Raw genomic sequence first — 18,613 nt, 5'->3', positions numbered from 1 at the left:
TATATATATATTTATATATATGTATACAAAATGCAAAAAATAATTTCTATTATGCTCGCAACAATTACTCAAGCACGATACAATTCTAGTGACGGCAAATCAAGACTTGTAGCGGGAATAATTTTGTATAATTATATTATGATCAAGACAAAAATGAATTTTTTTCGAACCCATTACGAACAGAAAAAGGATTTCTTTAAATTAACTTGAATATAACTCTGTAAAAAGTACTTTTATGGATTATCCTATGTTAATTGTCAGAAAGGAATTGTTTTTAAGTTCATTTCGAATAAATTACGATAATTCATAAAAAAGTCAAGAAAACGAATTCTTTTCAAGTTCAAATAGATCAGTTGTGCTATTTGGACTGTCAGAAAAACATTTTCTAATCTAATTTCCTAGTATTTTAATAACATAACAAAATTATTGAATAAACTAGCAATATTCTTGTGGTAGTAATGCCTAATAATAAAGAATGTTGACTTCAATGCTGTTTAATTATGTTTTTCAGGTTTTCAATTTATCTTGGCATTAAAATCGCATGATATAGTAATGATAACTAAAACTATTTCAGTGCTGAGTGGTCTACTGTTACAGTTATTCTTTTACAGTTTTGTGGGCGATTATATGAAATGTCAAGTTGAACAAATCGCTCACTCAATTTACAGTTCCAACTGGTATTACTTGCCAACTAAATTGATGAGGAACATTTTGTTAGTAATCATGCGATCACAACAACCTGTTCAATTGCTAGCTGGTAGATTTTTTGTTCTAAATATTAAAACTTACATGACAATATTGAAAAGCTCGCTTTCATACTTATCCATCCTACGAGTGATGGTGGAAACTTAGAGCGCGAGTAACTTCAGAGACAAGAGCTTGAAGAGGTGACACCGTACATACGTAGACAATATCATCTGTAAAATTACTTCAAGACATACGATATGTCTAGAACTAAATAATCAAATTAAAATAAATAATATAAGTTATTTTATTACATTAGTAAATATTGTCACATGTTGTACATCACCCCCGTCACTTTAAGACGATTTTGTAACAGCACGTGCCTTGCGATTGTGAAAATACAATCATTGCATGCAATTTAATAACTATTGAATAAATAAAATATGTACAATATGCTAGCAGCTTGGTAACAGATTCGAGTATAGAATACAAATTGTCATCATCAATATTTGTATTAAATTCGTGTTCTGCCACTATTTTATAATATAATATAACAATATAATTCGACAGTAGATTGCAAAAATGAAAAATTAATCATTTAATGACTATATAAATGTCACTTAAATAGTTACCAATATATATATAGCAAATATTGCTAGTTTTCTGCAATCAATCTGTTATCATATTCTGTTATTCTAGAGAAAAATCGAAGTGTATGTTGAATGTAAAAAGAAAATATCAGAGCGTAAACTTCCAGAAAGCGTAAATTAAAGAGCGAACCAAAAAAAACGTTTATATATTAATTTATTGTGTTTTCAACTGTTTCCATTTATAACCTTCTGTCATCCTGTTTTTAAATTCAATTCTAATTTTTATTTTTATTATAATAACAGCAATAACATATTCTGTTATTTTTTGTTAGTATTCTCTGTCAAGAAAATTTGTAGCAGACATTTTGCAAAATTGACTTTCAATACATTTGGCTATATAAATAAATATCAAGCAGATATAAATGTTGACATCAATAACACTGTTGTCAAATTATAAAAAGTTAATGCACTAAATTCTATATTAATTTTATATGTTTCTAATATAAATATGGTATCGGAATAAAGGATATAGTAACATGATCAATGACGGATGAAGTATTGGAAAAAAAAATGAAATACCGTCTCCTTCAATTCGATCTTTGCTTCACTCTACTTCTATATAAAAAAACTGTTTTGTTCAGTTTCTAAAATAATTGTGTTTTAAAAAATAACGGAGTACTTTAGTAAAATGTTAAATTGCGCAACTTCAATAAAATATGAACGTAAAAGAACAAACGACGCGCCGATGATCGACTCACATTACGGACAAAGACCGACATTATTGAGAATCGTATAACGTGTAGCTCTACATGACTAAGATAATGTCATGGAATGACGATGTGGCCTACGCTATGACTCCCTTCAAACTCTTAACTCTGCCATTAGGCGTCTGGCCATTGCAAAAATATAATACATTTTCTTTAGTACGTTCTATCACGTGCGGCTTCAGTTTGGTACGTTTTCAATTTTCATATTACATATTCTAGGTAATAAAATTTCTGTGTCATTTGCAAATATATTTAATATATCAAGTTCGACAGATCAAGTGAAGCGTTCGGTGCAGCGTGAATGTAGTGGAAACGAAAAACCGTAATAAAGCTTTATATAATAAACAATACTTCCTATCTGTGCAGATCGTGATGATGATCATGTTGTTCTTCGAAATCATTTTCGGCAGCAGTGATGCATATATAAAACTTGATGCTCTTATGCTAATGTTCTGCAACGTTCTCTGTGTACTAAAGCTATTGTCGTTCCGCTTATACGCTGACAATCTGATTCGCAATTACTCTTCTGCAGTGAACGATTATTCTACAGTTGACACCGAGGAGAAGCGCACAATCATGCGGCAGCACGCATTTATGGGAAGAATGATTTGCTACAGTATCGTATTTTTTGCTTATTTAGCTTCATCAATTTTTACGCTGGCACCTATGATGACAGACGATGAGGATATCTACATTAATGTATCCATTAAAAATCAAGCAGCAAAATTACCAGTGCCCATAACATTTTTAGGGGATTTGCGAATTCCTACGGGTTTATTCTTCGTAATTTCTACGGTGCAATATTTTATACTCCTGCTTACTGGTACCAGCAATTGTGGTAATAAACTAACTGTTAATATCAAAGAGATTTGTATATAAATACGAATTTATTTTGTATAGAATACAAATTTATTTTAAACATTTTATTTTTCATAAAATTTATTAATAAAATTTCTCATGTTTACACTTTTATTTCAGTAATTTTATTTACTATTGACATTTAAACTAAACTTGATATCTAATTAAAACTTCACTTTTATTTATATTACATATACACACCCATGCAGTGAACTTCCAAATACTTTTTAATAAATATTATTTTTAATAGATGTCGTATTTCCTATAATTGTTATACGTAATATCTTTTATATTTTTTTACACATTACTTTTTCAGAAGATCTTAATTGATAATCTTTCTATTATAATTAAATTTTTTTAATGTAAAATATTTTAATACAATATTGAAATATATTTATAAAGGTAATGATTCACTTTTTCTCGCAATCACTCTCCACGTTTGCGGTCAACTGGAACTTTTAAAAATCGAGTTTACTAACTATGGCGTGAAAAGCAAAAACATAAATAAATATTTTTCAATATTGACACTAAGACATCGTTATTTAATAGAGCTTGCGGAACTTTTGACCGATGTAATAAGTATCGTCTTGCTCGTACAAGTACTGTTCAGTTGTCTTATTATTAGTTTAATTGGTAAATACCTCAGAATTAAGTATTTTTTAGGATAGGTATTATAGAATTATTCCGAATAGATTTCGATGGAGTTATTGCCTAAATTTCTATTGTATTTTGCAAGAAATTCAGAATTATTCCGACCGAAATCTATTTTATAATATGTGCTCTGTAGTTGTTATGTAAAACAAGCATTACACCGCTAGAATGTTGTAAATCAGAAGAACAAAGTGTTAAAATCTTATACACTCCCAGATAGCAAAAAATTCAAAACAAATTCTTTTTTTATTCCCGGCTTACAAAATGAATTCTTTTTCTATCTCATTTCTATTCTAAAAGTATTTCTAAGTATCTCAAAAGAATTCTCTTTGATGTCACCAATTGTGAATCTTTTTTTCGGATTTAAAAGGTACGCTTTTTTTAATCTAAATGAATTCGCAATAAAATTGAAATAACTTTTAGTATTCTGAGTTCTAAAGCTATTCATTTTATGCTCTTTCTTTTTGAAATTGAAATTGGAAAATTAAATAGATTGAGATTATTGGAATGCTCCGAAATACAAAATAAAAATTAATTAAAATATAGTTTGTAACAAAAATATTTTAATCCTAGTATGATATTATTATTTTTGGTTACCTTCTTTATAACACTGGATTTTTTATAACACAGGATTTGTGAAACTTTACAACTTTGTCGCACTATATCTTTGGACTAAACACGTATTTTTTCGCTTAACACGTGAGAAATTTATATCTTGAAGTCAGACAAAGACAGATAAATATGAACAAATTAAATAATATTTTATTTTCAATTAATTACAATGCTTCAAAGAAATTTCATTGGAAAAATTTACAAGAAACGACTACTTTAGATAAAAAATTCTTAAATTTTTTAATTTAATGTTTAAGCAAAAACTTGTAGAATTTTTTTAGTTAACCCTTTTAGTTGACTAACAAAAAAAATAGTACAATATGAATCGTTCAAAAAAGTATAATTATTTGAACTATCGAAAATCGACATTTTTGAAGAATCTACATATTTTAAGTTTACAATTAATAAATAAAATTATATTATTGGAACTATATAAATGAATCATAATATAAGTAGATAAAGGATTGTACATGTATATTATTATTATAGTATGTACAATTAATTTTATTAGGATTTAGTTTAGAGAATGATGCAACAACTCGCTCTAAAGCAATAAATCTAACCCCGGCCAAACGATCTCCGAAAACTAACAGAAATTATAAAATTTCTACTATTTATTATATTGAAATATAATTCTTTTCAGTTCTACATTTTCGTGTACTTATTTTTATACTATCCGAAGCTCAGTAGATGTATATTGAATAAAAAATAAAGGGATATCCAGAACGTCGAAAACTTACAAGCTAGTCACATGTGGGTCTCAAATAATCTCTTTAAATTTTTGTGCATTCTCATATCGAGGATAACGGAAAAAAAAATACCCTTGCAGGCTTATCATATCTATGAAATAGTTAAAATTTTTTTAGCCTTAATCCGGGTTTTCAAATTATATAATATAATAAAAAAGTTACAGCAATGTAAAAAATCGGATAAGGTTCGTTGAACCCATGAATATTATATTAGGGTTAATAAAGAAAATATTTAAAAATATAAATCAGTTAAAAGTATATGTATTATATGTTTCTTTGTATTATCATATATTTTGTCGCAGCATATATTTTTATTAATTTATATTTCTTAATTCTGTATAAGAATAAGTCAAATTTAATTTTTTATTTAAATTAAATTTTACTTTTATATTTGAACACGTATAATTATGTATACAAATGTATGCATATATAATATGTATATGTAATATATATTTTGTATATATATTTTTTGTATGTATGTATATAAAACGCTATTGGAAAAACTAATTTCTATTATGCTCGTAGCAATCACTCAAGTACGGTACAATTCTAGTGGCGGCAGATCAAGATTTGTAATGGAAATAATTTTATACAAGTATATTATGATCAAGCCAAAAATAAATTTTTTTCGAACCCATTACGAACAAAAAAATGATTTCTTTAACTTCAATTTAACTCTTTTAGAAGAACTTTTATGGAATCCTTTGTTAATTGTCAAAGAGAAATTCTTTTTAAGTTTATTTTGAACAAATTACGCTAATTCATAAAAAAGTCAAGAAAATGAATTCTTTTCAGTTGTGCTATCTAGGTTGTCAGTAAAATATTTCTTAATTCAATTTACTAGTATTTCAATAACATAACAATATTATTGAATAAACTAGCAAAATTCTTGTGGTAGTAATGCCTAATTTAATAATAGAGAATGTTGACTTGCTGTGTAATTGTGTTTTTCAGGTTTTCAATTTATCTTGGCATTGAAATCGAATGATGCAGTAATGATAACTAAAACTATTACAGTGTTAAGTACTCTACTGTTACAGTTATTCTTTTACAGTTTTGTGGGAGATTATATGAAATGTCAAATGGAGCAAGTCGCTCACTCAATTTACATCTCCAACTGGTATTACTTGCCAACTAAATTGATGAGAAACGTTTTGTTAGTAATTATGCGATCGCAGCAACCTGTTCAATTGCTAGCTGGTAGATTTTTTGTTGTAAATATTAAAACTTACATGACGATATTGAAAAGCTCGCTTTCATATTTATCCATCCTACGAGTGATGATGGAAACATAGGGCGCGAGTAACTTCAGAGACAGAAGCTCGAAGAAGTAACACCGTACATACGTACATAATATCATCTGTAAAATTATTTCAGGACATAGGATATGACTAGAACTAAATAATCAAATTAAAATAAATAATATAAGTTTTTTTATTACATTAATAAATATCATCATATGTTGTGCATCACTCACGTCACTTTAAGACGATTTTGTAACGGCATGTGCCTTGCGGTTGCGAAAATACAATCATTGCAACCAATTTGATAACTATTGAATAAACAAAATATTTACAATATGCTAGCAATTTAATAACATATTCGAGTAGAATCCAAATTATCATTATCAACATTTGTATTAAATTCATTCTGGCACTATTTTACCAATATAATTCGACAGCAGATTGCAAAAATAAAAAATTAATCACTTAATAACTATATAAATATCATTTAAATAGTTACAAAATATACTCGTATATAGTAAATTTTGCTATTTTTTTGCAATCAATCTGTTATCATATTCTGTTATTTTAGAGAAAAATCGAAGTGTATGTTGAATATAAAAAGAAAATGTCAGAGTGTATACTTTCAGAAATCGTTTCAATTAAAAAGCTTAAAATTAAAAATCTTAAAATTAAAAAGTAAAGCAAAAAAGAAACGTTTATATCTTAATTTATCGTGTTTTTAACTATTTCCATTTATATATTATCTTTTGTTACTCTCTTGTTAAATTCAAATTGTGCTTCAATTTTTGCTTTTACTATAATAACAATAATAATACATTCTGTTATTTTCTATTAGCATTCTCTGTTAAGAAAATTTGTAGCAGACATTTTGCAAAATAGACTTGTAATAAATTCGATTATCTGAGTAAACAACGAACAGATATAATTATTGATAACACTGTTGTCTAATTGTAAAAAGTTGATGGACTAAATTCTATATTAATTCTATATTTTTTTTACTAAAAATATGGTATCGGAATAAAGAATGTTGTAACATGATCAATGACAGTTGAAATACTGGAAAAAAATGAAATACCGTCTCCTTCCATTCGATCTTTGCTCCACTCTACTTTTACATAAAAAATTGTTTCGTTTAGTTTTTAAAATAACTACGTTTGGAAAATGAGTGTACTTTAGTGAAATGTTAAATTGCGCAATTTCAATAAAATATGAACGTAAAAGAGCGAATGAAGTGCCGATGATCGACTCACGTTATGGACATGGAGATACTAGGACCGACATTATTGATAATCGTACAATGTGTAGTTCTACGCAACTGTGATAATGTCATGGAATGATGATATGACATACGCTGTGACTCTCTACAAATACTTAACTTTACCATTAGGCGTTTGGCCTTTGCAAAAATGTAATACATTTTCTTTAGTTCGTTCTATCGTGTGCGGCTCCAGCTTGGTATATTCTCAATTTTTCTATTACATATTCCTATATCAATGTGACTTGTATTTTTGTTATATCAAATTTGACAGTTTAAATGAAATGTTTAGTGAAAACAAAAAACAAAAATTATGCTTCCTAATATACGGAATCCATCCTTCCTATCTGTGTAGAGCGTGATGTTAATCACAATGTTACTCGAAATCAATTTGGGTAACGGTGACGCATATGTAAAAGTTGACACTCTTATGGTGATATTCTGCATCATTCTTGCTACATTAAAACTGTTATCCTTCCGCTTGTATGCCGACAATCTGATTCGTAATTATTCTTCTGCTGTGGACGATTATTCTACAATTGACACCAAAGAGAAGCGTATGATCATGCGGCGGCACGCATTAATGGGAAGAATAATTTGCTATAGTACTTTATTTTTCGCTTATTTGGCTTCATCAATCTTTATGCTGACACCTATGATAGCAATAAGGATATTCAAGTTGATGATGTCAGCAGAACTCAAGCATCGAAGTTACCCATGCCCTTAACATTTTTAGGAGACTTGCATATTCCTTCCAGTTTATATTTCGTCATCTCTACATTACAATACATCATATTGATTCTCACTTCCACCAGCAATTGTGGTATATAATAAGTTTAATGTCCAAAGAGAATTACACGCAATAGTAATTTAATATTTTAAGTGTTTATCTATAATTATAGAATTTATTTATAAAGTTCTAAATTTTTACAATTTTACTTTCAGTAATTTTATTAACTATTTTCTTACAGTACTATCTAAAAGTTTACAACAATATAACTACTTTAAAACATATTGCAGTACAATGTTTCAAAGACGTAAAAATATTTTTTTGTAATATTATTTAGCATTGTTATAGTAACATTTTAAAAAATGTGAAAAACACTGTGTTATATTTTGGCTATGTGCAGCACCACTACTAGTTGGGAGAAGTTCTACTTTTCGTAATTAAAAAAAAAATTACACAAAATAGAATAAATGGCGGTATGAGAATTTTCACCCATTGAGACTTTTTATTCTAATGAAATGATTTCTTGAAAGAGCGAACCTATCAAAATTATTTTTAGAAACAGAAATTGAGATGTATTTTAAGCATATAATTTTTTATTTTGTTTGTAAAATTTATTTTGTAAAATTTAACTTGGAGACATATGATATTTCTGCAAATTGTATGTATCAAAATTGTTAATATAATTTATAGTAACATTTGAAACACTAAACGTATTGTAATATTGTATTGTAATATTGTTGCCATATTGTGTTGCAACATTTCAAAAGCGGATATTTTATCGTTTCTGCAGCAATACTGCAGCAACATTTCACAATGTTTTTGTAATGTTGCAATTTTGCAATAAAATAATTGTGTAATCTTTCTGTGCTGTGCAGAATTACACTCATTTGGTGCCCATTTGACACCCATTGAGCGTTCAATAGATGGCCTAAAAGCGTCTAATAGATGCATTAATGACATTTGACGTCCATTTAGCGTCCATTTGACACTCATTTGGGACCCATTTGATGTCTACTTGATGCCCATTGGACGCCAAATGGATGTCAAATGAACGCTAAATGGATGTCAAATGAACGCTAAATGGACATCAAATGGATTCTAAATGGGTATCCAATGGACGTTAAATAGGCATCAAATGAGCGATCATTGGTGCGACCAATCATTGCCCTTAGGGCATTTGTTGTGCACCCAATAATGTGCGTCAAATGGGCGGTCGTCCCATATTAACTAATAGTTTTTTACTATAATTAGAATTTTTAATATAAACTCTCTCTATTTAATACAACATTGTATTATATTTAAAGGCAATGATTCACTTTTCCTCGGAATTACTCTCCATATTTGTGGTCAATTGGAACTTCTAAAAATCGAATTTATTAATTGCGAAAAACAAAAACATAAATGAAGATTTTTCAATAATAGCATTAAGACATTGTTATCTAATAAAACATGTAGAACTTTTGGCCGATGTAATAAGTTTTGTTTTGCTCGTTCAAGTCATGAGTAGCTGTCTTATTTTCAGTTTGGTCGGTAAATATCTGTCTTGAATTCAATACCTCTACTATTATATTTAAAACGGACATTATACCGCTAGAATATTGTGTAAATTTTTCTGTAGAAAAAGTTGAAAAACTAAAATCTTATCAAATGTCCACAGAATATTTTCTAATCCAACCTGGTGATAATTTAATAACATAACAAAAATATCGAACAAAGCTGGCAAAATTCTTGTGGTAGTAATGCCAGAGAGTGGTTAACTTGGGCATAATTACTGTGTAATTATTTGTTTTTCAGGTTTTCAGTTTATCTTGGCATTGAAATCACATGACGTACTGATGTTAACTAAAACTACCACAGTGATGAGTGCTCTGCTATTACAAATGTTCTTTTATAGTTTCGTGGGGCGATTATTTGAAGTGCCAAATGGAAGAAGTCGCGTACTCGATCTACAGCTCCAATTGGTACTATTTGCCAACAAGATTGATGAGGAATGTTTTGTTTGTAATCGCACGATCACAGCAGCCAATTCAATTTTTAGCTGGCAGATTTTTTGTTGTAAATATTAAGACTTATATGGCCATATTAAAAAGTTCACTTTCGTATTTGTCTGTCTTACGAGTAATGGTGGAGAGTAGTAAATACAATACATAAAATATAACTATTAAAGGAAAAACTCGAAAAAGACATTGTATACACATAGATAATATCATTTTGTAAAATTATATATTGTAATACATCATGACACAAAACAAATCTACAACTAAAACAAATTATAATAAATAAAATTTTGTATTACATTAGTATGTAATAAAAATAACAAACATAAACGTGTTGTATATGTCATTCTGTCACTTTAAGAAGTTTTGTTATGACGTGGGTGCTTCCAGTTACAAAAATACCATCTTTAAATACAATTTGATAATTATCGAGTAAACAAAATATTAGCAGTGTACTAGCAGCTTGCTAACAAATTCGAATATAATATAGCAGTAGATTACCTGTTTTGATATTAATCTCGTCTTCTGCGAGTAAATTTTACCAATATAATCCAACAGCAGATTCTTTCGTTTTATTATACTTCTGTCTATTTCGCTTAATTTTTGACTTTTATTACGCTTCGACTTTTATTTTCCAGAATAGCACATTTCCTAACATTTTTTATTTAACATATATATCTTCTAATATTTTCTGCATATTGAATTAGTGTTTTCTTAAATTTTATCAATATAATTCGACAACAGATTGCTTGTAAAGATGAAGATTGAGGCCCTTATTCTGCAACTTTTAGTAAGTAACAGTGCCAAGTAAGTAATAGTTACATTATTATTGTGCAGGTTTTATATATAATAAAAAAGCTGCGCAACTGTAATATAATGATACCAACACTATCGTTAAAAGTTAGAGTGGGGGCCTTAGTTATTTATATAACTATAATATAAATAAAATGTTATAAAGTTTAATTATAATGTAAATAGAATGTAATAAAATTTAAATAATTACAAAAATCCCGATTTCTGTAGTCAACTTGTCATCATATTCCATTATTTTAGTATTAAAAAAGATCATAGCGTAAATTGAATATAAGGAGAGAATCACGCAGAAGCATAAACAAAACTTATAGGAAGCATATATTGGGAACAGTGATTAAAAAAAAAGCATTTATTTTTAACCTTTTGAGGACCTGCATGTTTTTGATTAATTTTTTTATTTTAATGGCTAAAATTTTTTTATTAATATCATATGATTGAGTGGCAAAAAAAGGTGGCGTCAGTGTCGAGTCCCTAAAGGATCCAAACCTGTCGAGACTCTCCGATTCTCCAAAGATTAACACTTTTTTCACTATTTCAATTTATGCTTCTGTCACTTTCTTTTTAGATTTGACTTATTCCAATTTTTATTTTTGTCATGATAATACATTCTGTTATATTTCTGATAATATTCTCTATCAAGACAATTTGTAGTAAACATTTTGCAAAATTTATTTTTAATTCGACAAAATTTAGTTATCGAGGTAAATATAATTGTTAATACTATAATACTCGTATTGTCTACCAATAAGAAACTAATGCACTATTAATTCTATGTAATTAATCCTATGTAATTCTTGATAAAAAGATAGTATCAGAAAGTAAAAAGTATTAAAGATCAGTGACAGTCAATAACTAAAAATAATGCAGCGGAAGAAAAATAAAATACTCTCTCTTCTATTCGATCTTTGCCCTATTCCCTACTTCTATATACAAATTTATTTCCTTCAATAACTTAAAATAACTGTGTTTTGGAAAATAACAGGGTATATTAATAAATGTTAAAATTGCGGTAGTTTTCAATAAAATATAAATGTAAAAGGGAATGTCCCCAATGATCGATTCGTATTACGGACAAAGACCGACGTTTACTGACAATGAGAGCTGTGAATCATATAACTGTATTTGACTACGATAATGTCACTGAATGATGATTTGGCGTACGCTATGACTCCTTTGAAACTCTTAACTCTACCGTTAGGTGTTTGGCCTTTACAAAAATATAACATATTTTCTTTAGTCCGTTGCATTGTGTGTATCTTCAGTTTGGTACGTTCTCTATTTTCATCTTATAAAACGCAATAAAATTACAGTTCCACTTACTTTGTTTCATTTATATTCGACTTACAAGTTTGACAGTAGCTCTAAGTGAGATGCTTATAGTGCATCGTGGATAGAGTGGAAATGAAAAAAAGGATAAAATTTATTGTTAGTAATATATAAACAATTGTCGTGTTTCCTATCTGTGTAGACCGTGATGATGGTTGTATTGTTCCTCGAAATCAATTTCGGTAGCGGCGATGCATATGTGAAACTCGATGGTCTTATGGTTATGTTCTGCGCCGTTCTTTCTGTTTTAAAACTGTTGTCCTTCCGCATATATGCCGATAATCTAGTTCGCAATTTTTCTTCTGCTGTAAATGATTATTTTGCGATCAACACTGAGGAGAAGCGCACGATCATACGACGGCACGCTTTCATGGGAAGGATGATTTGTTACAGTATTATATTTTTTGCTTATTTGGCTTCATCAATTTTCATGCTGGCGCCTATGCTAGCAGGCAATAATGATGTCCAAGTTAATGTATCTATTAAGAACCAAGCATCAGAATTACCCGTACCCTTAACGTGGGCTTTAGGGAATTTTAATCTCTCCACGAGTTTATACTTGTTGATCTCTGTGGTGCAGTGTATTCTATTGGTGCTTAATAGCACTAGTGATTGTGGTAATAAAATAAATTATTAATATCAAAGAGATACTTGCATAAATTATAAAATTTATTAATTTACATTTTAAACATTTTATTTATAATAAAATTTATCAATAAGTCTTCTAATTTTTATTAACTATTGGTATATAAACTAAATTTAATGTTTACACAAATTTATTTTTATTAATATTAAAAGTACTGAATTATCATATGATTTTTAATAGATGTTCTTTTCAATGATATAATATTATTGCTTACTGTAGTAATGCTATAACATTTTGTTTCCTTCACATTACTTTTGTATTAGGCTCTAATTGATATAATTCTATTATCATTATTAAAAGATTAATATAAATTTCCTGAGTCTACACAACATTGAAACATCTATTTATTAAGGATGTGATACACTTTTTCTTGCAATCACTCTCCATGTCTGCGGACAAATTGAACTTCTAAAAATCGAATTTATCAACTACGGTACGAAAAACAAAGATATAAATGAAGATTTTTCAAAATTGGCATCTAGACATCATTATTTAATAGAGCATGCGAAACTTCTGGTAAATGTAATAAGTTTCGTTTTGCTCGTACAAATGTTGTTCAGTTGTCTTATTATTTGCTTGATCGGTAAATATCTCTTCAATTATTTTGCATAATATGAGTTGTGTTATACTGCTAGAATATAAGTTTCTTTTAATCTTTTTTGTTTAAAAAAACTTATGAAGCTAAAATCTTATCAAATATAGTTATAGATGCTATAGAATACTTCTTAATCATATAAGTATCCCAATAATATAATAAAAATAATAAATAATTTTTGTTCAGTGTTAGAGAATTACTTGTATTATGTAACTATAATGTATTTTTCAGGTTTCCAACTTATCTTGGCATTGAAATCGCATGATGCAGTAATGATAACTAAAACCATAACAGTAATGAGTACTTTGCTGTTACAGTTGTTCTTTTATAGTTTCGTGGGTGATTATCTGAAATGTCAAATGGGAGATATCGCATATTCAATCTATAGCTGCAATTGGCACTGCTTGCCAATGAAATTAATGAGAAACGTTTTGTTTATTATTATGCGGTCGCAGCATCCTGTTCAGCTATTAGCTGGCAGATTTTTTGTCGTTAACATTGAGACTTTCATGGCCATATTGAAAAGCTCCCTTTCGTACTTATCTGTCCTACGAGTGATGTTGGATGCATAAAGCATAAGTTATTGTAAGAAAAATTCGGAAAATAATATCGTCGTAATATAAATAAAAAACAATATATTATAAACAATATATTATAAACAATATGTCATTTTATACGTATAAAAATTATTCTTAATGAAGAATTATTTTAACCCTAACATATGATTGATTTGAATAATTAAATTAAAGTAAATAAAATTACAATCTTTATTGCACCAGTAAACGTATTGCGTTTTATTATCAACATATCATTTTAATAAACTCTATAATATATGCATGACTCGCAAATGAAAATGTGATAGTTGCATATAATTTTATAATTATATCAAGTAAAAAATGTTAACAGTATATACTAGCAATTTGCAAGTAGATACAAGTTAAATATTGTTGACACTTAATTTCATTTGTTAACTCATACTCTGCTAACAGATTTTATCAATATAATGATCCGATGCAAAAATAATTATATATAATAATATATATATATATATTTTATTTAATAATAATTGTTTTTCAAAATGTTCATCTGTTGGACGGTATTCGTCAAAACGAATCCACCAGTATTAAAAAGTCTTTCTACCGATGTATTACTTGGTAGACCGATATTATATTTGATGAATAATTTTTTCAAAAGAGAATGCTCATTTAACACGCTGACATCAGTATTATCTGAATTTAAATAACGTGCTATCTTAGGCCGGCGTTCGTATATTACTGCTAATTGTTAGTACAATATAGGTAAACGAGGACTATAGATTTTCAGTACTGGCAGTAATATATGAATTAAAACATCAAAATGTAAAAGAAGCGAAAATGCTTCTTTTACATTTCATTATTCCAATTTTTGCCGTCAAAAAGTTTTGTTTACGCTTCTGTTACTCTCCCATTACATCCGATTTACACTCCGATTTTTATATATTTTCATCAGGGATTTGATAATTTTATGATAAGCAAAATAAATTTGGAATGTAAGAAGCAGAATATTTTGTACTAATATAAAATAAATTATATTTTGTTTAGCATACAGCCTTGCTACGTGTTTGCGCCGTACACTATTATTTCATTATCAGAAACAAAATATATACATCAAAATCATAGATATATAGAATACAGGAATTATACAAATTACTGTTTTATTACAATTAGTATCATATATTTAACTTTATAGTCCTTAGAATTCAACAAATCTCGCATATTACATTGTAAATTTAAATATATAATTTACAACAATATCCACTTTTTTGTTCCTGATGGAAATAAATTGTTGAAATCATTGAAATAAATATATCAAATTAATAGAGATTTCAATGATTTCAGCGATTTATTTTCATCAGAAGCATCGAAAAACAATGGATATTGTTGTGTAATTTACATCCACTTCTCCAGAGAGCAATAATGCACGGGGGCATTTTGCAGTTACTGGGAAAAGGCCCTCATATGACCTTCTTCAGATTTCTCTCTATTAGGAGCCTATCTAGCAATAGACGACTTTATCCTACTACATTATGCTCATACTAAAAAAAAATAACGAAATCAGTAACTTTGTTACTTTTTTATATAATTTATACAACCCTAATCTTTTATATTGTATAATTGTTGTAAAAAAAATAACCAATGCAGATTCTTTAATAATATGCTGTGAGAAAGGAAAAATATAAAAAATTATATAAAACCGTCAAATTTTTTCTTTTTTCTTTAATTGTTCATTTGGATCATATTTAACTTCGGACTTTTTAATTACTTTTCTTTATTAACTTAACTTTTAATTCAATTAATTTACATTATGGATTAAACTGTACCGTAAATAAATTAAATTTTCAAAGCTGTTAACCTTAACTAATCAACTTAGTTTAAAAAAAGTTAACTTATAATCAATCTTGCTAATTATTATTAACGCTTTTGATTGGCTGTTGAGAAACATTATTGCGTCTGGTGACGGTGTATTTGCGACTTGTACATAGACCATACTTGCATCGTGACAAGCTTCCATTTCAATCTATCATGGAAAACTATAACGGACATCAGCGTTGTGCATTTCGCGACATCGATAGTATTGATACATTTGTTTTCATCTTTATCCGGAATATTTCGGTAGTGATTTGTTATAAATAGCTATAATTATGTTTATGGAATTATGCGTAAAAATTAGTGCGCGATTGTGATCTATAACTAATAAGTAAATATTATGTCAGTTAATCTAACCTAATCTAACCTAATCTGTAGGTTAGCACATGAGCTTGGTTGTTCAATGAAGTTGAAATTTGTATTTACATATGTGTCGATAGCTCGGATTAATTCATATAATTTTGAATAAACGTCGCAATTGGGATGGCTCAGCGATTAAGCAACAAGGCAAAGCTGAAATCATTATTGACCGTAACCAGTAGTGCAGTCGCTCTGTTTGGTGGCATTTCTCTCTACCAGGGCAACGAAAGATTTTATAGTGACGTCGCTATACCTTTGGTGCAACTGATAAATCCGGAAATCGCTCATAAACTCGCAGTGATAACTCTGAAATATGGCCTTGTACCAAAACAAAAAATAAATGATCCTACCTTACTCCAAACAACTGTATTAGGTTTACAGTTTAAAAATCCAATTGGTATGGCTGCGGGATTCGATAAACAAGGAGAGGCAGTAGAAGGATTGCACAAGATTGGTTTTAGTTTTGTGGAGATAGGTAAAATTTATACAATAGTATAGATCTAGACTTCAATATTTTTAGATATAACGATTTTATCTTGCTTTCTTGCAGGTTCTGTGACACCTAAACCTCAATCTGGTAATCCAAAACCTAGAATTTTTAGATTACCAGAAGATAATGCAGTTGTAAATCGATATGGATTTAACAGTGATGGTCATGATATCATATGGGATCGCCTCAAGAGATTAAAGGAGAATGAAAATTTTGACGGTATTCTTGGGGTGAATTTAGGTAGCAACAAGGACACAAAAGATGCGATTCAAGATTACATTGATGGCATAAAAAAATTTATGGATATAGCAGATTATTTTGTAATTAATATTTCCAGTCCTAATACTCCAGGTTTAAGATCTTTGCAAAACAAGAAGAATTTGGAAGAATTACTGACCAGAGTAAACGTAGCAAGAGAATCAGTAGGTAGTAAACAGCCATTACTTTTAAAATTGGCTCCAGATTTATCGGATTCTGAGAGACAAGATGTGGCAGATGTAGTTTTAAATAAGAAGTCTAGAGTCGATGGTTTAGTTTTATGCAATACCACAATTACGCGAATAAACTTGATTAATCCAAACAAGCAAGAAAGTGGAGGCCTCAGTGGTGCACCTCTCACAGATATTTCTACAGCTATGATATCTGACATGTACAAACGAACGCGTGGTAGCATCCCAATTATTGGCGTAGGTGGTGTTTTCTCTGGAGCTGATGTTTATGTCAAAATAAGAGCTGGTGCTTCGCTGGTGCAACTTTATACATCGTACATATATCACGGACCACCAGTAGTTGGCAAAATAAAAAAAGAATTATGTGAAATACTTGAAACCAATGGTTTTTCTTCTGTGACTGATGCAATAGGCAAGGATGTTGAGAATAAATAGATGTTTTAATTCTAATGTGTTTATATATTTATATATATATATACATAAATATATTATATAATACACATTCAATGCAATTTATACAAAATTGGTTGGAGGTAAATAATATTTTGTTAAATTATTTATATTGTTATAATTGAATGAGAGTTTTCACTATGTTTGTATTAAAGCAACAGTCATGTGTACTGTCTGCTTATGTATACTTATTTCGAGCTCACTTCCAGCTTACTATGTATATATAAAATTTCTAGAATTATATAATATTTTGTGATATGTATTTGCAGGAAATATTTTTACATATTTTAATTTTTTTGTGTTATAAGTCGATAATAATATTTAATACAGTATATGTGTGTGCGTGTGCGTGTGCGCGCGCGCGCGTGTGTGTGTGTGTGTGTGTGCATGTGTGTATATGAATCAGAGTAGTTGAACCAGTTTTTTACACTATGAGAAAATTATCGATCTCATATCTAATTATCGACTTATAGCAATATAGATCAGATGCTGGTCTGGGCGCATTAAGAAAAAGGCGCATTTTCAATATCTTGTAACAATTTTCACAACTCGATATCAAACCAGCCTGTTTTCAATCAGTGTTCAAAGCAATTCTCACAATTAGATGTGAGGTCAATAATTTTCTCATAGGATAAAAAACTGGTTCAACTACTCTGATTCATTCTTGTGTATGTGCGCGCGCGCGCGCGCGTGTGTGTGTATGTGTGTAATCAGTTTAATAATATGGTAATTTGTATCTTGTTTTTTTTATATATATAAAAAATAATCGTCATAATTATTTATAATTGTATATTTAAATGTATGCAGTATGTCAATATGTATATATAACAAATAATAGTTGTAAGAATTTTTGATCAGCGCGATTATATATAGGAAAAAAGCACATGTGACTCATACAAGTGCGTAAAAACTAATTTTAATAATTTTTATGGTTTAATG

General features: G+C 28.8%; 4 protein-coding genes and 1 pseudogene across 6 annotated transcripts in view; all 5 read left to right on the top strand.

The window, feature by feature from the left end:
• The window catches only part of LOC108748217, a 34,673-nt gene extending 33,821 nt beyond the window's left edge, over positions 1–852 (top strand). Inside the window, exon 19 of the mRNA XM_018486250.1 lies at positions 512–852. Within this exon, the coding sequence (XP_018341752.1) occupies positions 512–852 (341 nt within the window). The remainder of the gene's footprint in view (positions 1–511) is intronic.
• A 1,243-nt stretch (positions 853–2,095) lies between these two features.
• On the top strand, positions 2,096–6,206 carry LOC108748376 (odorant receptor 82a-like). Its single transcript, XM_018486511.1, has 4 exons — positions 2,096–2,227; positions 2,408–2,879; positions 3,302–3,532; positions 5,866–6,206. Exons 1-4 carry the CDS (start codon positions 2,096–2,098, stop codon positions 6,204–6,206), a joined length of 1,176 nt encoding a protein of 391 aa, XP_018342013.1.
• Positions 6,207–7,481: 1,275 nt separating this feature from the next.
• LOC108748216 lies at positions 7,482–10,294 on the top strand (annotated as a pseudogene).
• A 1,793-nt stretch (positions 10,295–12,087) lies between these two features.
• Positions 12,088–14,092, top strand: LOC108748375 (odorant receptor 82a-like). Its single transcript, XM_018486510.1, has 4 exons — positions 12,088–12,219; positions 12,422–12,896; positions 13,278–13,508; positions 13,752–14,092. Exons 1-4 carry the CDS (start codon positions 12,088–12,090, stop codon positions 14,090–14,092), a joined length of 1,179 nt encoding a protein of 392 aa, XP_018342012.1.
• A 2,003-nt stretch (positions 14,093–16,095) lies between these two features.
• LOC108748374 (dihydroorotate dehydrogenase (quinone)) lies at positions 16,096–17,681 on the top strand. Of its 3 annotated transcripts, none has more exons than XM_018486507.1 (3): positions 16,096–16,171; positions 16,304–16,760; positions 16,836–17,681. In XM_018486507.1, the coding sequence occupies exons 2-3, from the start codon at positions 16,409–16,411 to the stop codon at positions 17,657–17,659; spliced, it is 1,176 nt and encodes a 391-aa protein (XP_018342009.1). In that variant the 5' UTR covers positions 16,096–16,171; positions 16,304–16,408; the 3' UTR covers positions 17,660–17,681. The 3 variants fall into 3 exon arrangements, with proteins under 3 accessions (XP_018342009.1, XP_018342011.1, XP_018342010.1); XM_018486509.1 differs by having other exon boundaries at positions 16,156–16,171; positions 16,366–16,760; XM_018486508.1 differs by lacking the exon at positions 16,096–16,171 and adding an exon at positions 16,192–16,256 and having other exon boundaries at positions 16,366–16,760.
• Positions 17,682–18,613: the final 932 nt, after the last annotated feature.

This window comes from Trachymyrmex septentrionalis, unplaced genomic scaffold (assembly GCF_001594115.1).
Source record: "Trachymyrmex septentrionalis isolate Tsep2-gDNA-1 unplaced genomic scaffold, Tsep1.0 scaffold22, whole genome shotgun sequence".
NCBI classification, from domain to species: Eukaryota; Metazoa; Arthropoda; class Insecta; order Hymenoptera; family Formicidae; genus Trachymyrmex; species Trachymyrmex septentrionalis.
Note: the sequence above shows the minus strand (reverse complement) of the source record. Positions and strands in the feature narration are given on the sequence as shown.

What these genes read in the sequence shown, in the direction of transcription:
- LOC108748376 (XM_018486511.1), top strand. Translation starts at nt 2,096, where the DNA reads ATGTCATGGAATGACGATGTGGCCTACGCTATGACTCCCTTCAAACTC. An exon ending in TACTGGTACCAGCAATTGTG is followed by an intron (nt 2,880 to 3,301) that starts GTAATAAACTAA and finishes ATATTTATAAAG; the next exon opens with GTAATGATTCACTTTTTCTC. An exon ending in TCTTATTATTAGTTTAATTG is followed by an intron (nt 3,533 to 5,865) that starts GTAAATACCTCA and finishes TGTGTTTTTCAG; the next exon opens with GTTTTCAATTTATCTTGGCA.
- LOC108748375 (XM_018486510.1), top strand. Translation starts at nt 12,088, where the DNA reads ATGTCACTGAATGATGATTTGGCGTACGCTATGACTCCTTTGAAACTC. An exon ending in TTGTGTGTATCTTCAGTTTG is followed by an intron (nt 12,220 to 12,421) that starts GTACGTTCTCTA and finishes CTATCTGTGTAG; the next exon opens with ACCGTGATGATGGTTGTATT. An exon ending in TAATAGCACTAGTGATTGTG is followed by an intron (nt 12,897 to 13,277) that starts GTAATAAAATAA and finishes CTATTTATTAAG; the next exon opens with GATGTGATACACTTTTTCTT.
- LOC108748374 (XM_018486507.1), top strand. Translation starts at nt 16,409, where the DNA reads ATGGCTCAGCGATTAAGCAACAAGGCAAAGCTGAAATCATTATTGACC. An exon ending in TTTTAGTTTTGTGGAGATAG is followed by an intron (nt 16,761 to 16,835) that starts GTAAAATTTATA and finishes GCTTTCTTGCAG; the next exon opens with GTTCTGTGACACCTAAACCT.